The following is a 23,530-nucleotide window of genomic DNA, read 5'->3' as shown; positions in this document are numbered from 1 at the left end:
ATCAGCGCATTGGGGAGTGTCCTCTCCAGTGGCTAGCTTGCGGCGATGGTGACCGATGTCGTCCTGCAGATTGCACAGAGACACCTGAGGCGCTACCTTGGACCTTCTAAGGTTGTAAGACAGTTGTATGATGTTACTCATGAAGTTGACGATTTCAACACCAACAGAAGACAATGAAAGATCAGAGATATGGTCCACGTCATTCGAATGAAGCCCTATAAGGATCCTGCAACCCAGGGTAAATTCGAAGCTCCAGCAACAGGCAACATGTGTAAAGGTGACGAAGAGCGTAGCGGCAAAGGAAGTTTTAGAAGATAACCCCTCAGGGCGAACATCAGTCATCGGGAGCTGGAGTATGCATGACCGATGACTCGTTCCCAGAATAGGAGGACGTAACACCAAGATGCTGTACTCTTAAGGGGAGATGGAAGGCAAGTGGGCTTCAAAAATTCGATTTTTAGATTTTAGCATATCTGAAATGCCCGGTCTTTTCTGCATGAAACAGTTTTTGTTTTATATAAATAAGACAATTTTTTCGTGAGATATGATGGTTTTCCTGACGCTCTGTGCAATCTGGCATTTAAATGCCACACCTTCCTTTCTGCGCCATGCAGAGATAATGCACAGTATGCTTTTACTCCGAGTATATTATTTCATGCTTCTATTGTTTTATCACTTCAATGTTTCCTACCCTGTATCTACTATCGATACTCGTTTTTCCAATCATGTTTGTTATTGTTTTTGAGCGTTAATGGTTGTACTTAGTGAAGTTTGTTGTGAGTGAAGTACGTGTTGATTTGCGTTTTCTTTGGTTCCACGTGTTTTCTTAAAAAGCCACGAATAAAGAAATTCTTGCCTAAATTAAAATTCAGAGGAAGTAAATATGTAAAGGTAAATGAGGTAAGTGGGTCAAAGGACCCAAAAATGTTAGGCAGAAAAAAAAATCAACACATCAAGAAAGAAACTGCCGAGTCTTCAAGGCATTTCCTCCCAGTCAGCTTGTGGAGATGAACATTCATTTGGAAATATTATGGTGAAACTTAGCATGCTCTGTGATTTCATTTCCAAAAATATTGTGTGCAGAATATGTGGTGGTGATGTATCTTTGGATAAGAATCAGCATCTTCGTAAAGGGATTGTTTCAAACCTGACACCGAGTTGTACAAAATGTGGTGCAGTTGCTACAACAATGACATCAAAAATGGCAAATAATAATTTATATGAGAACAACATAAGGCTAGTTTATGGTCTCAGATCTATTGGTAAAGGGGGTTGGGTTGTTTGGGGGAAGAGACCAAACAGCCAGGTCATTGGTCTCATCGGATTAGGGAAGGATGGGGAAAGCACTCGGCTGTGCCCTTTCAAAGGAACCATCCCGGCATTTGCCTGGAGCAATTTAGGGAAATCACGGAAAACCTAAATCAGGATGTCCGGACGCGGGATTGAACCGTTGTCCTCCCGAATGCGAGTCCAGTTATTGGTAAAGGGATGGAGGCAGGCAAACTCTTATGTGCATTACTTGACATTCCAAATCCTCCTGCAAAATTTATGACTTACAATAATATTATTGGTACTGCTGTTGCTGAAGTTTGTAACATCCCAATGAAGAAGCAGCTGAAGCAGCACTCAAGGAAAGTGATGACAGTGAAAGTGGTGATATTTGTGCATGTTCGGATGACAACTGGCAGAAATGTGGACACACTTCGCTAAATGGCGTCGCGACAGCTACATCATTTAATACTGGCAAGGTAATTGATGTAGAGATTCTAAGCAAGTGCCGTAAAACTTGTGGAACTGAGAAAGAGCATGAACATAACTGTCAGATAAATTGTACTGGTCCAAGTGGTGAGATGGAAGTAGCAGGAGTTCTCAAGATTTTTATTCGTTCAGTGGCAAACAGAAGTGTCAGATACACATAGTATTTAGGGGATGGTGACAGCAAGGCTTATGACTGGGTAGGTGCACAACAACCCTATGGGCCTTACGTCACTACTTCTAAATTAGAGTGCATTGGGCATGTTCAGAAGAGAATGGGGTCCATGTTGAGAAGATTATTGAAAGAAAAGTCAAAAATAATATAGGAAGATATTAAGAAGATAGGTGGTAAAGGTCGCCTGACAAATGTTGAAATAGATTACAGAATTATTATGGCTTAGGCATAAGAAGATGTAGGGAATTTAGAAAACATGAGAAAAGCTGTATGGGCTATCATTTTCCATAAGCTTTACACAAATGAACCAGTGCTTGGCCTTTGCCTGAATGATCCTGACACTTGGTGCAAGTACAGATGACCACAAACATTCTTTACCTGCATCAGTAATGAATGAAATTAAACCCATATTTAGAGACCTTTGTAAAGATACCTTGTAGAAGAAATGTCTTCATGGGAAAACCCAAAATTTAAATGAATGTGTGAATTCTGTCATTTGGAACCGGTTACCGAAAACTGTATTTGTTCAGCTTACAACCCTCAAATTTGGTGTTTATGAGGCTATTTTAGGCTTCAATGACGGTGTAATTAGAAAACTGGCTGTTTTGGATTTATTGGGCATAAAATCTAGTGGAAATACTGCAAAGTTCTTGGTGCAAATAGATAAAGAGGGAATCTGCAAAGCAGATATTGGTAATTTAAAATGCACAAGAGAAGCTGGACAGAAAATATGAGGAACCAAGAGAAGAAAATAAGATCAGTATGATTCGGATGATGCTCACTAAGGTGGTGGAAAATACAGGGTGATTCAAAAAGAATACCACAACTTCAGGAATTTAAAACTCTGCAACGACAAAAGGCAGAGCTAAGCACTATCTGTCGGCGAATTAAGGGAGCTATAAAGTTTCATTTAGTTGTACATTTGTTCGCTTGAGGCGCTGTTGACTAGGCGTCAGCGTCAGTTGATGCTAAGATGGCGACCGCTCAACAGAAAGCTTTTTGTGTTATTGAGTACGGCAGAAGTGAATCGACGACAGTTATTCAGCATGCATTTCGAACGACGTATGGTGTTAAACCTCCTGATTGGTGGTGTATTAAACATTGGTATAGACAGTTTACAGAGAATGGGTGTTTGTGCAAAGGGAAAAGTTCTGGACGGCCAAGAACGAGTGATGAAAATGTAGCACGCATCCAGCAAGCAGTAACTGGACTACAGTATCTGGAGATGTTAGAGAATTGGCTGTTCCCTCAGCTCGAACAAGAAGCACAACAATTCATATTTCAGCAGGATGGAGCGCAACCACATTGGCACTTATCTGTCCGTAACTACCTGAACGTCAACTACCCGAGGCGATGGATCGGCCGCCAGGCAGCCCGTGACAGAGCACTTCATCACTGGCCTCCAAGAAGCCCTGATCTCCCCCTGCGATTTTTTCTTATGGGGGTATGTTAAGGATATGGTGTTTCGGCCACCTCTCCCAGCCACCATTGATGATTTGAAACGAGAAATAACAGCAGCTATCCAAACTGTTACGCCTGATATGCTACAGAGAGTGTGGAACGAGTTGGAGTATCGGGTTGATATTGTTCGAGTGTCTGGAGGGGGCCATATTGAACATCTCTGAACTTGTTTTTGAGTGAAAAAAAAACCTTTTTAAATACTCTTTGTAATGATGTACAACAGAAGGTTATATTATGTTTCTTTCATTAAATACACATTTTTAAAGTTGTGGTATTCTTTTTGAATCACCCTGTATTAGTAGTAAGTAATCCTCATCAATAACCATACCAGAATTGCAATATTAAACTTTAAATTGATTTTTCTCAAAACTACGTTTTTTTTACTTTCAGGTACCATTATTTGATAAACAAATGGGGTTTTATATATATGTGTGTGTAAAAACAAAGATGATGTGACTTACCGAACGAAAGCGCTGGCAGGTCGATAGATTTTGTGTGTCTATCGACCTGCCCCGCTTTCGTTTGGTAAGTCACATCATCTTTGTTTTTACATATATTTTTCCCACGTGGAGTGTTTCCCTCTATTATCTGCTTGTGTCTGTATATGTGTGGATTGATATGTGTGTGTGCGCGCGTGTGTATACCCGTCCTTTTTTCCCCCTAAGGTAAGTCTTCCCGCTCACGGGATTGGAATGACTCCTTACCTTCTCCCTTAAAACCCACATCCTTTCGTCTTTCCCTCTCCTTCCCTCTTTCCTGATGAGGCAACAGTTTGTTGCGAAAGCTTGAATTTTGTGTGTATGTTTGTGTTTGTTTGTGTGTCTATCGACGTGCCAGCGCTTTCATTTGGTAAGTCACATCATCTTTGTATATATATATATATATATATATATATATATATATATATATATAGAGAGAGAGAGAGAGAGAGAGAGAGAGAGAGAGAGAGAGAGAGAGAGAGAGGGGGGGGGGGGGGGGGCGGGGAACATTCCACGTGGGAAAAATATATCTAAAAACAAAGATGATGTGACTTACCAAACGAAAGCGCTGGCATGTCGATAGGCACACAAACATGCACACAAAATTCAAGCTTTCGCAACCAACGGTTGCTTCGTCACGAAAGAGGGAAGGAGAGGGAAAGACGAAAGGATGTGGGTTTTAAGGGAGAGGGTAAGGAGTCATTCCAATCCCGGGAGCGGAAATACTTACCTTAGGGGGAAAAAAAGACGGGTATACACTCGTACACACACACATATCCATCCACACATATACAGACACAAGCAGACATATTTAAAGACAAAGAGTTTGGGCAGAGATGTCAGTCGAGGCGGAAGTGCAGAGGCAAAGATGTTGTTGAATGACAGGTGAGGTATGAGTGGCGGCAACTTGAAATTAGCGGAGATTGAGGCCTGGTGGGTAACGGGAAGAGAGGATATATTGAAGAGCAAGTTCCCATCTCCGGAGTTCGGATAGGTTGGTGTTGGTGGGAAGTATCCAGATAACCCGGACGGTGTAACACCGTGCCAAGATGTGCTGGCCGTGCACCAAGGCATGTTTAGCCACAGGGTGATCCTCATTTCCTGTGTCCATTCATGCGAATGGACAGTTTGTTGCTGGTCATTCCCACATAGAATGCGTCACAGTGTAGGCAGGTCAGTTGGAAAATCACGTGGGTGCTTTCACACGTGGCTCTGCCTTTGATTGTGTACACCTTTCGGGTTACAGGACTGGAGTAGGTGGTGGTGGGAGGGTGCATGGGACAGGTTTTACACCGGGGGCGGTTACAAGGATAGGAGCCAGAGGGTAGGGAAGGTGGTTTGGGGATTTCATAGGGATGAACTAACAGGTCACGAAGGTTAGGTGGACGGCGGAAAGACACTCTTGGTGGAGTGGGGAGGATTTCATGAAGGATGGATCTCATTTCATGGCAGGATTTGAGGAAGTTGTATCCCTGCTGGAGAGCCACATTCAGAGTCTGGTCCAGTCCCAGAAAGTATCCTGTCACAAGTGGGGCACTTTTGTGGTTCTTCTGTGGGAGGTTCTGGGTTTGAGGGGATGAGGAAGTGGCTCTGGTTATTTGCTTCTGTACCAGGTCGGGAGGGTAGTTACGGGATGCGAAAGCTGTTGTCAGGTTGTGTATATAGAGGGAAACATTCCACGTAGGAAAAATATATCTAAAAACAAAGATGATGTGACTTACCAAATGAAAGTGCTGGCAGATCGACAGACACACAAACAAACACAAACATACACACAGGATTCAAGCTCTTTGTCTTTAAATATGTCTGCTTGTGTCTGTATATGTGTGGATGGATATGTGTGTGTGTGCGCGAGTGTATACCCGTCCTTTTTTCCTCCCTAAGGTAAGTCTTTCCGCTCCCGGGATTGGAATGACTCCTTACCCTCTCCCTTAAAACCCACATCCTTTCGTCTTTCCCTCTCCTTCCCTCTTTCCTGATGAGGCAACAGTTTGTTGCGAAAACTTGAATTCTGTGTGTATGTTTGTGTTTGTTTGTGTGTCTGTCGACCTGCCAGCACTTTCATTTGGTAAGTCACATCATCTTTGTTTTTTTATATATAAAAAAAACTCTTTGATGTCTGCTTGTGTCTGTATATGTGTGGATGGATATGTGTGTGTGTGCGAGTGTATACCCGTCCTTTTTTCCCCCTAACGTAAGTCTTTCCGCTCCTGGGATTGGAATGACTCCTTACCCTCTCCCTTAAAACCCACATCCTTTCGTCTTTCCCTCTCCTTCCCTCTTTCCTGACAGTTTGTTGTGAAAGCTTGAATTTTGTGTATGTTTGTGTGTCTATCGACCTGCCAGCGCTTTCGTTCGGTAAGTCACATCATCTTTGTTTTTAGATATATTTTTCCCACGTGGAATGTTTCCCTACTGTTGCATGGCAGGTCGTGAGTTCAACAATCACATGAAATGTAAAATTTTAATTTCTATATTCGGTTCGAGTACAATCTAGAAGTATCCACAAATGCCAAGAATCATTGTATTGGGATGTTCTGTAACTGTATATATACCGTATGTGTTCTGGCTGGAGGCAGTTCGCTCTACGCTCTTGTATGTGCAAGTGCTGAATAAACCTTCATTAAGTGAAGTTAGTGTTCATCATTCATCTGGTTACATCATCTTCTATGTGACAATATGGCTGCAACCTTAGTTGTCACACTGAGAAATTTTCTGCTAGCTAGTCCCAAATTTGCAGCTATTCATATGAAATATGAAGCCGAAGAAGGATATTTTTCATATTGGCTAGCCTGGTATCACTGGCTTCATAGGATTCTACATTCTCTTTCTTTCTTTCTTTCTGTGCCCCATTGTAGGCAATGAACACCTCTTAACTCCATCTACCTGTGAAAACCTCATAATTCCAGTAACCAGAAACTCCATTACAAAAGAGGGATTTGAAAGTGCATAGATTCCTCTAATCTGTCAATAACTAGGCTTCTTCTGTACAGTTACACATGTACCAACTTCATCTGTATCACTTTACATTATTTTTAAAGAAACTGTTTCTGTTTCCAAAGCAAAAATTTTTTTGAGTTAGGTTTTCATTGCCTACCATCAATACTTTCATTTACACACATGATTTGTTGTGATGTATTTCTATTACTGTGAGAAAGTTTCTGCTTATAGAAGAACAGTAGTAGTAGTATAATTATAAAATAACTAGGTAAGATAATACATAATTCAAATGCCTTGTTGATGGGATGAAGAAGTGTAAAAACAGTGAGGAAACAAATTTATCAGCTGTTGTTTCACCAGTGCATTCTAACCTGAATAGGCCTTTTGCTCCACCCAAAGAAAGTTCTTCCAAAAAGAAACTTAACAATGTAAAGAATAAATATAATACTAGAATAAGGACAGTAAAGAACTTGAAATAAGTGATATTTTTATTTTATCAAGTGGTTTAGAGAACCAGGTACTGCGCAAACAATGCAAGAGAGAAGGCATGAAATTTGGACTAGCTACAGGGCTACAGTTAAACTGTAAATATAGCGTTAGTTTTTTCCTACACGTCATATTACAACTGACAATAACAGCAAATTGTACAGTTCCAATATTAGATTAGTATACAGCCAACGCTCTACCAGATCAAAACTTAGCAATTATAATTATATATTAGGGTCTACAGCTGAACATGTTACAGTAAAGGAATCAAAGGTAAAAAACACTGACTTTGACAGTTAAAATGGATATAAGTGCAGCATTTGATGGCACTAGGAAAATGACGTATGTTACTATTATGTCCACATTTTGTAAGTATTCAGAAAGACAAAGGTGACTTCATTTAGACATTTGTACAGCAAATTTCAGTGCTGCAAGTGGAGCCACGAAAGTCGCAGGAGCAAAGAAACTTTGGTAGCACTCACAAACTTTGTTATCATGTATGGTACATCAGTTACTCAGGTGATGGAGGCAGCGATGCCTATGATGAAGTTGTGGCATTCAAACTAGAGATGGGATAGAAACAAAGAAACTTAAGTGTGTGGAGCATGTGCAAAGGAGGAAGTGGGCCTTATTCAAAAAGTGAAGCCATCACTAGGGAAAATATGCATTAGTGACAGGAGACCAACTGGTGGCACAGATACACTGGCAATACCAGCTATAAAGACTTCAAGATGATTCTCGCTTTGAAAGTAAGAAAAATACTTACTGTGAAGAAGCAATGAAGAAAGCTGTAAGAGCAATGTATTTTTGTACACTCTCCAACAATGGTGAGCCACAATATGGACTGTGCCCGGCAGGTGTGGAAAGCCGGTGCTAGTAAGATATAATAATTGATACTTTGCATATTAGTTATGCAGGCACTAATTTCAGTACTGAAAGACTTGGCAAACACTACTTGGACGGCAGGACATAGAATACAAACAAGTCTGTGAACAATGACATTTGGATTAGCTTACACAAAAATGTGCTTGTGCGCCTGTATGCTTTACATTTTGCATTATATGATGCCACTGCTATTTTTAATCAAAGTAATGGTAGTAAATGTGAAGTGCAGCAGTCTCTAAGATTAAGCTGCATTTTCCTAGGTGCGAGAATTTCCCACAGCATGCTGTGTAAGACACGTGCAAGATCCTGCTGTTCACTCGCACAATGCAGACATACGGGAATGTTTTCCCTAGGGTGTGGATAACGCAGTGCCGCAGAGGGTTCCGCCTGCAAGAAATGCTTACATGCTTTGGGAGGAGTCTGGTCCTGTTTGTCGCAGCAATTTACTTGGCCGGAGGAGCGGGGGTAGTCAAACTAGGCAGCAACGAGACGACAGCTCCACTGTTTTTTTCACACGCACAAGCAACAACAGACAATTTTTGACAGAGTTGTTAATCACCAGAAATGTTGACTCACCACTTCTCCCCCTCAGAGGATGAGTAACTTATCAAACTGGTTTCCGAAAAGCAAATTTTGAGGAATATGACCGACGTAGAGTGGATAAATCAAATGAAAAAAAGAAGACTTAATTTGGTCAAAAATCAGAAGAAAAATGAATAAAACTATTCGCGAGAGGAACAGGGTTGGAGGGATCAGATAGTGGTACCAAAAGTACCCTCCACCACACACCATTAGGTGGCCTGTGGAGTATGATGTAGATGTCTTTTATTATGTCCAATGAAATACATTTTGCCACTCGGTTACAGGAATTACTTCTCAATTTGTCTTCAATTAACAAAAGAAAATAATGAAACTGAATGGGTGTGAATCAGAAAAATGACATAAACTTCTCGCATTGTCAAGCATATATTTTGTAACTAAATTTTATATGCTCCTTCTTCTTCACATTCATCTCAGTGCATTGTGCTTCCTGAGTACTCTTTCCAATAACATACAGTCCTCCTCCTGTTGCCTAACTTCCAAGTACTTTCAGAGCGCCAAAATTAACAGTTTTTAGCTCAAGCACGGCACTGCATGTTTGGCCTTCACTGTCTCTGCTGCTTCTGTCACGATGCACTGCCCCGGGCCTAGCAGACAGCTCCTCGCAGTGCGCAGTAAATAGTGTCGCGCCAACAAACCACATGAAACTGCTCTTGTAGAATTAGTTTAGGAGATATGGCATGATAAATATCGAACAGCATGAAAAATCAACTTTTCTTAAAATCTTGAATATTTATCTATTTCAACAACACATTTCATTAAGTTAAAAAAACGAAGAAGAAGAAGAAGTTCCACTGTTTAGGTTCTGATGCCCACCGCACTGTGCCTAGGAAAACATTTCATGCAGCACCCTGCGACCCGCATAGCACAGCAGAAGACGCAAGCGTTTTCCGCAGCACGCTGCAACAAATTCCCACATCTAGGAAAATGTAGCTTTAGGTGTACGATGTTGCACTGTTGAGGTGGTGAGAAATTTGGATAGCAAGAGACTGAGAAATGCTCGAAACAAGCTAAAGATATACAACAGGGTTGCAAGAGAAACTAAAAGGGGTGCCGAGAGGAAATTACAACTGGGAGATGAGGAGGACCCTTATGATCAAAACTATGCAGCAGGCACGTTTTGATGTCTCAACCTGGGATTCCGTTTACAATAAGTTTACTTTTTCAATACAAAAGGTAGTTTTCCCAGTTTATATTCAATACAGAAAGCTGAAATTTTCAGGATTAACTCAAACATATATTTTGCATCACTTTAAGTTATTTTTCATATGAAGAGATATATTTTAACATTTTATCACGAAAATAGAACTGAAATTTAAAATAAAAAATGAAGCTTAGAGAAAAAAAAAATCTTCCCTTATAAGCAATATTGCTAAATCCCTACATCAGCAGTTACATAAGGAAAATATCAATGATCCCCAAAATATCAAAATTTTTGATTGCCTAGTTTCTGAGCTAATGTACCTTCCAAAAAACCTTATTTTACATTATCCAGATGGGGCATTATGTTTCCCCAAGGGGAGTTAGAATGGAAAAAAAAATTGTTTGTCATTTTTGGATTATTATCTCATTATGAAATTTGCTATTTTCTTAACAAAACAGTATATAAATCATTTGTAAATTCACATGGGAAGTATGTTATTTCATTTTTTACATATCTGCTTCACCTATCTGAAGTGTTAAAAATTGTACATGCATTACTTCAAGATCAAATATAATCTGTGCGTGTGTGTGTGTGTGTGTGTGTGTGTGTAGCTTACGGGCACTCAACAACGAGGTTATCAGTGCCCTTACACACACTAAAAGAAACAAATATGATAACTTTTTATATAGAAGGCTGTGGACTGCTGTATTACAAAGACGAAACTATGTTGTTTCTATTGGTAGTACTGTCAAATACAATGTAGTAGCTTTCTGTAATATAAAATCACACACAGAAGTTCTAAGAATTCTGTTGCTGCGATGAACAGTGTGGATATCAGAATGACAAAACATATTATAATAAACATAAATCAGTGAATGAAGCAGAACATACCTGTGATACGAGCTATGAAGGATCTAGTGATGGAATGGATGCCTCTGTAGCTACTGAAATTTTCAGTCGATCCATAAATGAAATGGCTGTTTGTTACTTTAAGTTCTTAGGTAATGGGGACTAAAAAGCATGCAGAGTGAATTAGGCTGGCCTTATGCTGGTAATCTATCTCAAAACTGGAATGTGTGGGTCACGTACAGAAGACGATGGTCATGAAGCTGTGGACATTGAAACTAAATTGAAACTTTCCGAAAACCATAAAGGGTAAGTTGGCAGAACAAATTATTGATGAATTACAACAGTGTTTGGATGACCATTTGGAATAACACTGACAATTAGGGCTGGCAGTATGGGCAAACTGTCAACAAAGGACAAACCAATACAACAAATTTGCCCTTCCCGACCAGATTCCTGGTGCAAGTGCCACAACATCCAATACTGGTGCTTCATAAAGCCAGAAAGATTCCATCCTAGCATCAGTCTAGGAAAACATTAAGCCCATTTACACAGACCTGTCACATTCTGACTTATTGAATAAATCTCTATGTGGGCATTCTGAGCATCCAAAAGAGTTTTTCAGCAATCTCATATGGACACAGTTACCAAAAAAATTTTGTTGGAAGGAAAACATTAAAATGAGGAATCTATGATGTTGTTATTGCTTTTAATGATGGCAACATTTGTAGGATGAAAGTGCTATAGCACATGGGAATTATACATGGAGTAAATTGCATCATAGAAATTCAACAGATGGACAATGTTTGCATTGATAAAGCACAGTATCCAGCAGGAATGGACACTTAACAGTCCAGAAGGGAGAAGAGATTGAGATCCATGGAAAACGATCAAGAGGACGACACGCAGTACGATTTAGAGTGTATAAAAATGAAAATTAGGACATACAGAAAGTTTTAGTGATTTCGAACTTTAAAAGCTATTTCTGAAAATTTAAATTTTCGGTTGAATTATTCCCTAAATCTCAGAAGCTGCGTGCAGTAGAGTATTTAAATTTTCAGGAGTTACAACATAGGTACATTGTGTCTATATAATGTACAGTTTAATGAAAATTTTATTGAAAATAGCACAAAAAATTATACACCATTTTAAATGTATAGTTAAAGAATTGTATTTCTCAAACCACTGGCTGAAAGTCAACGATTTTACATCAGTACATTGAGAATGTAATGTGTATGTAATGTAAAAATTTCCTGTTCATTGCTACGAGGGTTTCTGAAATCAGGAAAACCAAGTAATGAAATTTAAAGTCAAAATAGGACATTCCAATTCCCCTTAACAGGAATACAATGTCCTGCTCATATTGTGCACGATGCTGTCCAGACTGGCACAGACAGGTTACCCCTTGATACTCATCTCATAATTGGTAAAATCTATCAACATTTCCATATTTATGCTGTCCATGTTAACATAGTAGAACCATTCTGTTAGTTGTGGTAAAATACACCAACATTTCCATATATGCTGCTCATGTTAACAAAGTAGAATCCTTCTCCCAGTTGACTGACATAGGATATAAGAAACATTTACACCATAGTAAAACCACATGGTTATCATTTCTAACTTCTGTTGAAAGAATCATTGATATTTGCCAAGCATTAAAATCCTACTTCCTGTCCACTGAGAAATGACCTATTACCCAAAATAATTTCTTCAAAAATCTGTTCTCTTTTATCACCCTTGAGCTCCTTTCAAGACATTTAAGTATTTTCTCAAATAATATTCTGTGCACTGAAATGGAAAATGTTATTATAATTGGACTTCCAGACAAAATGAATATTTTACTTAACAAACTAGAAGCTGTAAAATCTGAATTTTAACTTCTGTAGTAAAACAGCAGTTACAGGAGTTTGAATATGATGGGTTAGTGATACTTTCAGTTTAGCAGTATCACCACAGCTGCCTCTGATACGAATATATTTGGGAATGGTGTGAACCATTTATGAAACCTCTTCAGCCAATGGAGTAGACCACCTTAAATAAAAAAATCAACTTAGATTGTTGTTGTTGTGGTCTTCAGTCCCGAGACTGGTTTGATGCAGCTCTCCATGCTACTCTATCCTGTGCAAGCTTCTTCATCTCCCAGTACCTACTGCAACCTACATCCTTCTGAATCTGCTTAGTGTATTCATCTCTTGGTCTCCCTCTACGATTTTTACCCTCCACGCTGCCCTCCAATGCTAAATTTGTGATCTCTTGATGCCTCAAAACATGTCCTACCAACCGATCCCTTCTTCTAGTCAAGTTGTGCCACAAACTTCTTTTCTCCCCAATCCTATTCAATACCTCCTCATTAGTTACGTGATCTACCCACCTTATCTTCAGCATTCTTCTGTAGCACCACATTTCGAAAGCTTCTATTCTCTTCTTGTCCAAACTGGTTATCGTCCATGTTTCACTTCCATACATGGCTACACTCCATACAAATACTTTCAGAAACGACTTCCTGACACTTAAATCTATACTCGATGTTAACAAATTTCTCTTCTTCAGAAACGATTTCCTTGCCATTGCCAGTCTACATTTTATATCCTCTCTACTTCAACCATCATCAGTTATTTTGCTCCCTAAATAGCAAAACTCCTTTACTACTTTAAGTGTCTCATTTCCTAATCTAATCCCCTCAGCATCACGCGATTTAATTTGACTACATTCCATTATCCTCGTTTTGCTTTTGTTGATGTTCATCTTATATCCTCCTATCAAGACACTGTCCATTCCGTTCAACTGCTCTTCCAAGTCCTTTGCTGTCTCTGACAGAATTACAATGTCATCGGCAAACCTCAAAGTTTTTACTTCTTCTCCATGAATTTTAATACCTACTCCGAATTTTTCTTTTGTTTCCTTTACTGCTTGCTCAATATACAGATTGAATAACATCGGGGAGAGGCTACAACCCTGTCTCACTCCCTTCCCAACCACTGCTTCCCTTTCATGCCCCTCGACTCTTATAACTGCCATCTGGTTTCTGTACAAATTGTAAATAGCCTTTCGCTCCCTGTATTTTACCCCTGCCACCTTCAGAATTTGAAAGAGAGTATTCCAGTTAACATTGTCAAAAGCTTTCTCTAAGTCTACAAATGCTAGAAACGTAGGTTTGCCTTTTCTTAATCTTTCTTCTAAGATAAGTCGTAAGGTTAGTATTGCCTCACGTGTTCCAACATTTCTACGGAATCCAAACTGATCTTCCCCGAGGTCCGCTTCTACCAGTTTTTCCATTCGTCTGTAAAGAATTCACGTTAGTATTTTGCAGCTGTGACTTATTAAACTGATAGTTCGGTAATTTTCACATCTGTCAACACCTGCTTTCTTTGGGATTGGAATTATTATATTCTTCTTGAAGTCTGAGGGTATTTCGCCTGTCTCATACATCTTGCTCACCAGATGGTAGAGTTTTGTCATGAGTGGCTCTCCCAAGGCCATCAGTAGTTCTAATGAAATCTTGTCTACTCCCGGGGCCTTGTTTCGACTCAGGTCTTTCAGTGCTCTGTCAAACTCTTCACGCAGTATCTTATCTCCCATTTCATCTTCATCTACATCCTCTTCCATTTCCATAATATTGTCCTCAAGTACATCGCCCTTGTATAAACCCTCTATATACTCCTTCCACCTTTCTGCCTTCCCTTCTTTGCTTAGAACTGGGTTGCCATCTGAGCTCTTGATATTCATACAAGTGGTTCTCTTCTCTCCAAAGGTCTCTTTAATTTTCCTGTAGGCAGTATCTATCTTACCCCTAGTGAGACAAGCCTCTACATCCTTTCAAGTGTCCTCTAGCCATCCCTGCTTAGCCATTTTGCACTTCCTGTCGATCTCATTTTTGAGATGTTTGTATTCCTTTTTGCCTGCTTCATTTACTGCATTTTTATATTTTCTCCTTTCATCAATTAAATTCAATATTTCTTCTGCTACCCAAGGATTTCTATTAGCCCTTGTCTTTTTACCTACTTGATCCTCTGCTGCCTTCACTACTTCATCCCTCAGAGCTACCCATTCTTCTTCTACTGTATTTCTTTCCCCCATTCCTGTCAATTGTTCCCTTATGCTCTCCCTGAAACTCTGTACAACCTCTGGTTTAGTCAGTTTATCCAGGTCCCATCTCCTTAAATTCCCACCTTTTTGCAGTTTCTTCAGTTTCAATCTGCAGTTCATAACCAATAGATTGTGGTCAGAATCCACATCTGCCCCTGGAAATGTCTTACAATTTAAAACTTGGTTCCTAAATCTCTGTCTTACCATTATATAATCTATCTGATACCTTTTGGTATCTCCAGGATTCTTCCAGGTATACAACCTTCTTTTATGATTCTTGAACCAAGTGTTAGCTATGATTAAGTTATGCTCTGTGCAAAATTCATCAAGGTGGCTTCCTCTTTCATTTCTTCCCCCCCAATCCATATTCACCTACTATGTTTCCTTCTCTCCCTTTTCCTACTGACGAATTCCAGTCACCCATGACTATTAAATTTTCATTTCCCTTCACTACCTGAATAATTTCTTTTATCTCGTCATACATTTCGTCAATTTCTTCATCATCTGCAGAGCTAGTTGGCATATAAACTTGTACTACTGTAGTAGGCATGGGCTTTGTGTCTATCTTGGCCACAATAATGCGTTCACTATGCTGTTTGTAGTAGCTAACCCACACTCCTATTTTTTTATTCATTATTAAACCTACTCCTGCATTACCCCTATTTGATTTTGTATTTATAACCCTGTAATCACCTGACCAAAAGTCTTGTTCCTCCTGCCACCGAACTTCACTAATTCCCACTATATCTAACTTTAACCTATCCATTTCCCTTTTTAAATTTTCTAACCTACCTGCCCGATTAAGGGATCTGACATTCCACGCTCCGATCCGTAGAATGCCAGTTTTCTTTCTCCTGATAACGACGTCCTCTTGAATAGTCCCTGCCCGGAGATCCGAATGGGGGACTATTTTACCTCCGGAATATTTTACCCAAGAGGACGCCATCATCATTTAATCATACAGTAAAGCTGCATGTCCTCGGGAAAAATTACGGCTGTAGTTTCCCCTTGCTTTCAGCCGTTCGCAGTACCAGCACAGCAAGGCCGTTTTGGTTAATGTTACAAGGCCAGATCAGTCAATCATCCAGACTGTTGCCCCTGCAACTACTGAAAAGGCTGCTGCCCCTCTTCAGGAACCACATGTTTGTCTGGCCTCTCAACAGATACCCCTTCGTTGTGGTTGCACCTATGGTACGGCCATCTGTATCGCTGAGGCACGCAAGCCTCCCCACCAACAGCAAGGTCCATGGTACATGGGGGGGGGGGGGGGGGCAACTTAGATTAGCATTCAAGAATTGTATAGATTTGTAAAATCTAGTGTCATGAACTTCACTGTGGATGGGATAAAACTGTTTCTCAAGAACTGTTGTGTAAGTAAATACTGTGAAAGCTGTCTTCTGGACTGAAATATGAAATCTAATGTTAATGTCAGTGAAAAATGGTATGAAATTTTCATTCGTTTTCACAATCAGCGAGTGTGTCTAAAATAAACAATGTATCAAAAGGAATCATCAGATGTTGCACGTCTATATTTCCGAAACGAATAAACATTTACAATGAATTTTGTTTTTTGATGAACGGGGAATTCAAAAAGATTTTTTTTTTCATACCTTTTTGTAGGTGTTCAATATGCCCCCCTTTGAGATGCACGGCATATGTCAATGTGGTATTCAAGTTGTTCACACACTGCAGAGGGTATGTCTTGAGTTGCAGCTTCCACAGCTTCTGTGATGCGATGTCTCAGTTCATTCATTGTTGTTGGTAATGGAGGCACATAAACAGAGTCTTTTATAAACCCTCACAAGAAATAATCACATACAGTCAGTAAACCCTCACAAGAAATAATCACATACAGTCAGGTCCAGTGAGATTGGAGGTCAGTAATGTAAGGCTGAATGATTTGGTATAGTATAACTGATCCATCATTCAGTAATCCTTTGATTTAAAAATTCCGGCACTTCCAGATGAAAGTGTGGTGGTGCCCCATCCTGCTGGTAAATGATGTCATTTAAATCAGTCTCGAACTGTTGGCAAAGAAAGTTCTCAAGCATATTCATATATGTGCTTCCTGTTCTCAAGTGTATCGAGACATGTGCTTCCTGTAACAGTGTTTCCGGAAAAGAAGAACAGACCATACACCTTTTCCAGTGAAAGTGCACAAAACACATTAAATTTTAGGAGACCCTCTCATATTTTACAACTTCACGTGGTTGTTCTGTACCCCATATTCTCAGATTACGATGGTTCACCTTTCCATTTAAATGGAATGTTGCCTCATCACTAAACACTAAGCATGGAAGAAAGCTGTCATCCTCCGTCTTGTGAAGAACAAAGTTACAGAATAGCGCTAAAAGGAATCCATTAAACTTCGGTTGCATGATAAATCAGTCAAATCTAAAGGCTGTAAATTCAACTAAATACCTAGGAATTACGATTTTGAACAACTTAAATTGGAAGGAACACACACAAAATGTTGTTGGGAAGGATAACCAAACACTACTTTTATTGGCAGGATACTTAGAAAATATAACAGACCTATGAAGGCGACTGCCTACACTATGCTTGTCTGTCCTCTTTTAGAATACTGTTGCACTGTGGGAGATCCTTACCAGATAGGATTGCGTAGGACATCAAAAAAGTTCAAAGAAGGGCAGCAAGTTTTGTATTATTGCGAAATAGAGGAGAGAGTGTCACTGGAATGATACAGTCGTTTTTCGTTGTGGCGGAATCTTCTCATGAAACTCCAATCACCAACTTTCTCCTCCAAATGCGAAAATATTTTGTTGACACCAACCTACATAGGGAGAGACAATAACCATGATAAAATAAAGGACATCAGAGGTCGTACGGAAAGACATACGTATTCGTTCTTTCTGCACGCTATACGAGATTGGAATAATAAAGAATTGTAAAGGTGGTTCAATGAACTTTCTGCCAGGCACTTAAATGTGATTTGCTGAGTGTCCATGTAGATGTAAATCTCCACACATTGTTGTTTGCCACCTTCACAAAAAGCTTGCAGTAGCTGAATTTTGTATGGTTTAATGTGTAAATCATCAACGCAACACAATAGATGGACGTCAGGGGCATGTTGAGCTGTCGAGCTGCACGGCGAACGGATTTTTGCAGACTCCTTGTGAAACTATGGCAGATGCATTCGACATCTGTGTCAGACACTCTGAGACGGCCTGGTGAATTGACTTTACACAAACAACATGTTTCTCAGAATTGTTCATGCCATCGTCTAATGCTCTGTGCTGTAGGAAGATCCGCACCATACCTAGTACCAAAGTCACTTTGGACAGTTATTACTGACCCACACTGCACAAAACATAGAAAACGAAATGCTTTCTGTTGTCCTCATACCATTTTCACTAGAAGTGAAGTGGGCACAAACTGCTGCTACCTAGCAGGAACCACATAAAACTCGATAGTTTGCTCTTTCCAACAGTACACTGTTCACGCCCATATCTCAAATAACATAATAGTTAAGATTTTTTTTAAATCGAATGATTCTTTTTGACACACCCTGCATATTAGATGCTTGGCTGAATTTTCAGTAGCTGCTCCAGGCTCTAATTCATCTGACGAAAGAGTGTTCTCGATAATTAAAGCTTTGTGGACAAAAGAAAAAAACAGACTAAAATCAGAAACAGTTAAAGCTTTTACTAGGCTAAAACAAACATTTGTTACCCTCTCTTTTATGGACTTCTACATCTTGATACTTAATTTAAACAACTTCTAGAGCAAATGCACACTGCAAAAAAGTACTGCTCAGGTACTAGTGAGTCTGTACTATCATCTGCAAAGTAAAATGTGGGAAATTTGTTTGTATATGAAAAACTGATGGTTACCTCTCACAGTAGTACAGTAAATTATTTGAAAATAAATTATTAACCCTACATTGTCCATAATTATGTCATTTCCTCCTTTTTATTCATTTGACCTGAATTTTTGTGCATTACTTTGAAAAATGCCCTAAATTTGGTTAAAAACAATAGGGGAGCCTTATTTGTTATTGAATATGAAAAAACAGCAATGTCAGTCTAACTTTGTTTCTTTGGTAATTGGTTGTTGTATGAAATCCAGCATAGGTAAATCTTTATAACTGAAACTAAACACTGCAGTTCTTGCTGAAAAACGCATTGTAATTTGAAATAACATGTAACCAACATTGTGAACTACTATTGCCCAAATAGCCGGTATCAGAACCAACAGCCATGTGAATACAAATGATTGCTTTCACATGTAGCCACTTCTAGGGAAGCAGTGAGATTTTAGCTGTTATTCAAAACTGTAAGTGGTCGAATTTCCGTTAACAAAACTCTAAGATAGCACGAAAATTCAAATCTTTCGAACACATGACGAAAATTAAAGGGTCACAGGGACACACAGTTTTAATTATTACACTAAAAAAAAGCCTAGAAAGTTGTAAAATTAATCAAAGCTTTAAAAAAAAGTTAGCAGGTGCAGAGGCTGCCCGTACAACACAGTCAAAACAAATAATCAATCATGCACAACGTACAATAGGAGAGCACAGTACAGTCGTACAGCTTGAAAAACAACCTGACTTGTAAAATAAAACATTAGCATCTCTCTCTCTCTCTCTCTCTCTCTCTCTCTCTCTCTCTCTCTCTCTCACACACACACACACACACACACACACACACACACACACAGCATGTAAGCAAGTAAATATAGGATTCCTTTGAAGTTGACACTTAAATGACTAATACAGCAAGACAGTTTCATTCTTGACAACATGAGTGTGACATTTTATATGTCATACTGATGTGTTGCCATACAAAAGAAATAGAAGAGAAATGAGTGATAGCAGTATGAACAATTTGTATTTTCCAACTATCACTATGTTGAACCATGTAAAGTTTTCATAATAATTACAAAACATATATCATTTACCATCACATTTTTAGTACTGACAACAAACCACTAATTTACAAAGAAGGACAGTAACTTCAAGTACTATAACAATCATTTTATTATGTACAAAATCCTTACACTGCAATAAGAATTAGAAAGAAATCTTTCACAACTGGGAAATCATAAAACTGTGATCCTTTAAATTCTACAATGACAAACAAATAAAAAAATCTAAAGTCTTTCAAACATTTGAGAATTGGGGGAAACAACACAATATATTTCTACATACATTTATTTTTGAATTTGACAAATTTTTTTGCATTACATAATTTTTTTTTAAAAAAAAGGGAAAAAAAGAAAGAAGGAACATGTATGATAATACATCATTGTCCGCAATATCAAACGGATGTACCATCAATGCAGCTTTTATTTTCTATTTAACAGATTACTTTTATCAATAATCTTTTGTCAATGGAAATGGACAAACACACAATTTTATACTGTTTCATCAGTATAAATCTTCTGCATAGATCAGCTGAAAACTTGCTTTCACCTGAACTGAACTCCATCTTCACAAATGAAGAGCAATATTACAGTGCCTCGACGTTCAGCACCCACTCAACAAATTAAGTGGACTAATAGTACGTACGATTCTGACCTTGATAGGGATAATAATCAGTCCGCTGCTCTTGGTAAGAAGTCTGTCCATACTGATTATAATCATCCACTGCATACGTATTTTGAGGAGGTACACTATAGCTGGAATATTCCTGGCTAGGAGTTACAGGGGGTTGGTTATTGTAACTGTTGCTATATTCATTACCATAGTTACTCTGATACTGGACTGTGTTTGAGAAGTCTGTTCCTTGTGGTGTGCCATAAGATGCAGAATAATCTGTCTGCTGATAATGGGAGTAATGCTGCTGTATAGGAGCCATGTTATTTGATGTGTCCTCTGCAGTATAATGGTGGGTAGACTGACTAGAGTCATATCGACCGCCATATGACCGTGTATTTACAGTATATATATTGCTTACATTTGCACTTGCGGAAGGCAATTGTAGATTGTCTTTTTTCATAGCTGATTTTATCACAGGAATATCTTTCCTTGGAGATTGTTCTGCATTATGTTTGTTTGGGTACTTGGAAGGAAGCTGCCCCATTAAATTAGCAATCATTGCTTTTGTCTCTCTAAGGAGATTGGCAGGGTCATCACTTTTATTTGTAACAGAACCAGATGACTCACTGCGCTTTACAGATGCTCTTTCCTTCTCAAGTTCTTTTGCTTTTGCCTTTGCTTCTTCACTCTCTTTAACCTTCTTAGATGCTGCTGCATATATTTCCTCATAAGTATACTCTTCATCAGAATCATCTACATCATTTTTGTTTTCTGTTTCTTTTTCATATGTAGGTTTCTTACTTTCTTTGTCCTCTACATTAGAATTTGAACTAAAAAGTCTCTGCGAAAATGGAGAAAGTCTTCCTCTCCTGCCAGCAATGATCTGAAATCTGTCTGGTGATGGCGTAGGTTTAGAAGCCATATTTAAAGGGGATTTCTTCACTGGAGGCTCAATAACAACATATTTTCTTAGTTGTTCTACTCGAACTGGGTCACTTTCTTCTAGTTTGCGTAAGTATGTTATTAGACATTGCTGTTCATGAGCTGAAAGATCTTTAAAATTTTGAAGCAATGTTTGTAATTCTACTTCTGACAAGTAACTTATCTCTTTTCCTGTTCTGTTATCATGTCCACTGGGTTGCTGTTTTTTCTCGTCCACAGACATACCAGCACCCTGGGAAGAAATGTTACGTTGTTTGTCACCTCTAACAATACTATTTGTTACGGGCGAATTCCTTGGCTCATCATATGCAGTTTGCAATAATTGTAAACCACTTACATTATCTTTAGAGCTCCCACTTGCAGAAACAGTATAGGATGATGGTTTGGAGGTAACTACAGACAACAGCTGCTGTAATGCAGTAGCAGGTTCTTTGGAGGCGGTATTTATATTTGACATCATCATTACAGCAGGATTTTGAGGATTCATGAGATCACTCCCTCCACCCATCTGCTGCCGCTGCTGCTGCTGTTGTTGTTGTTGTTGTTGTTGTTGTTGTTGCTGCTGCTGCTGTTGTTGCTGCATTGCAACAAATTGAGCAGTAGATACGACTGAGCCAGAACCTTTCGAAGCCTGTGCCATGCCTGTGAAAATATTTATTAACTGCTCTAACTCTTCCTGAGTGACATCTGTTTTACCTTGTGCCACAAGGGCTGCTGCAATCTGCTGTGCAATAGCCACCTTGTCCAGTGGGTTAACTTCTGGAACAGCCACAAGTTTTGGTTCTTCTGCCACAGGAACATTTTCCACAATTGGCTTCATAAAATCAACTGAAGGTTTCAGAACAGGTGAAACAGGTGCTGTTTTGATGATCTTATCATCAATTTTCTTCAAGGCATTTACTAACAGATCAAGACATGTCTGTGTCGCCGATAACATGTTTTTTTCAACTATACCTGCCATAAGCTGACCCTTGAGTTTCTCCTTAACAGTCTCAAATAATACAATATTCTCAGGAACTGTTAAGAGGGAATCTGCTGAATGGGACTCAATTTTTTCTAGTGACAAAGCTTTTCCCATTAGATTATTAATCTTGGGGCCAAGGGAACCTAACTGTGATTCCATTGCTGTAAGAAGACGTAAAATTGGCACTATTTCCGCTTCATCTGAGCTCTTTATCACATCAGGTTTTCTGTTCTCCTCTCTCTTCTCAATTACAATTATTTCCTCAGTCATTTGTTTGGGTACTTTAGGTTTCTCTTTCACTTTTTTCTCAGGTATTTTAGTTTTCACCTCTGGTTCCCTATCTTTAGATGTCTCCTTCATAGGAGAGTGACTGCTTCTGATATTTTTAGTTGTACTTAGAGTGTGCTTTGATGACTTTGACTGGATCTTGTCATTTACAGTTACAACATTCTTTGGTGGGTCTGCACACACAACTGTTCCATCTTTATTAGCATGGAGTGGTGCTTTCTTTTTTATGCTGGTAACTGGAAGGGGCTCTTCTTTTGGAAGCCCTAATTTCTTTTTCAGTTGTTCCTTTTTATTTTTTACATCTTCCTTATGCAAAAATAACATTCTTTTGTTCCAGAATTCAATCCATTCAGGTTTAAAATTATGTTTGTTTGGATCTTTTCCTTCTGCCTGTAATTCTTTATATCTTATACTCCAAAACTTTTTCCATTCATCTGGATACATTGGGTGTTTTTCTGGATTTTGTTCATGAAATTTTAAAAGTTTGGCTGCCTCTCGGTCAATTTTATCAACTTCATGGCGGAATGTATCCCACTTACTTTTCTCATCAGCTATTGGGTCCTCTTTCGGTGATCTTTTATGGATTGGTGATAACCGAGGAGTCTCCTTCTTATGATGGTGTGATCTGACAGGAGACTTCGAGTGCGATCTAATTCTCTGCCTAGGTCGTGACCGTGAACGAGACCGTGACCTCGAATGCGACCTAGATCGCCTGTATCGGTGCCTAGAAAACGGTACAGGAGATCCTCTACTTGTTCGTCTATGGAAGGACCTTGAACTTTCTAGCCTGCCTTCTCTATAACTTGGTGCGTGTGCAGGTCTTGAAACTGATGGAGAATAAGATCTTGACCGAGCTCTTGCTTTCTTTCTAGATCTTGATTTTGATTTTGATCGGGATCTTGATCTGGAAATAGATGTACTCGAAATTGAAGAGAGTGAACTCTTTGGTTTATTTTCTGCATCAACATCGTCTTCT

The 23,530-nt window shown here is 39.1% G+C and overlaps 1 protein-coding gene across 3 annotated transcripts in view; it reads right to left on the bottom strand.

The window, feature by feature from the left end:
• Positions 1–19,928: 19,928 nt before the first annotated feature.
• The window catches only part of LOC126236321 (uncharacterized protein CG7065-like), an 85,793-nt gene continuing 82,191 nt past the window's right edge, over positions 19,929–23,530 (bottom strand). For 2 of the 3 annotated variants that reach the window (XM_049945537.1, XM_049945536.1), the window contains one exon: positions 19,929–23,528. In XM_049945537.1, coding sequence (XP_049801494.1) covers positions 20,377–23,528 — 3,152 coding nt within the window. In that variant the 3' untranslated portion in view covers positions 19,929–20,376. The remainder of the gene's footprint in view (positions 23,529–23,530) is intronic. The other variant, XM_049945538.1, reaches the window with a different exon arrangement.

Source organism: Schistocerca nitens, chromosome 2 (genome assembly GCF_023898315.1).
Source record: "Schistocerca nitens isolate TAMUIC-IGC-003100 chromosome 2, iqSchNite1.1, whole genome shotgun sequence".
In the NCBI taxonomy this organism is placed as follows: domain Eukaryota; kingdom Metazoa; phylum Arthropoda; class Insecta; order Orthoptera; family Acrididae; genus Schistocerca; species Schistocerca nitens.
This window is presented reverse-complemented; position numbering and strand designations above follow the sequence as displayed.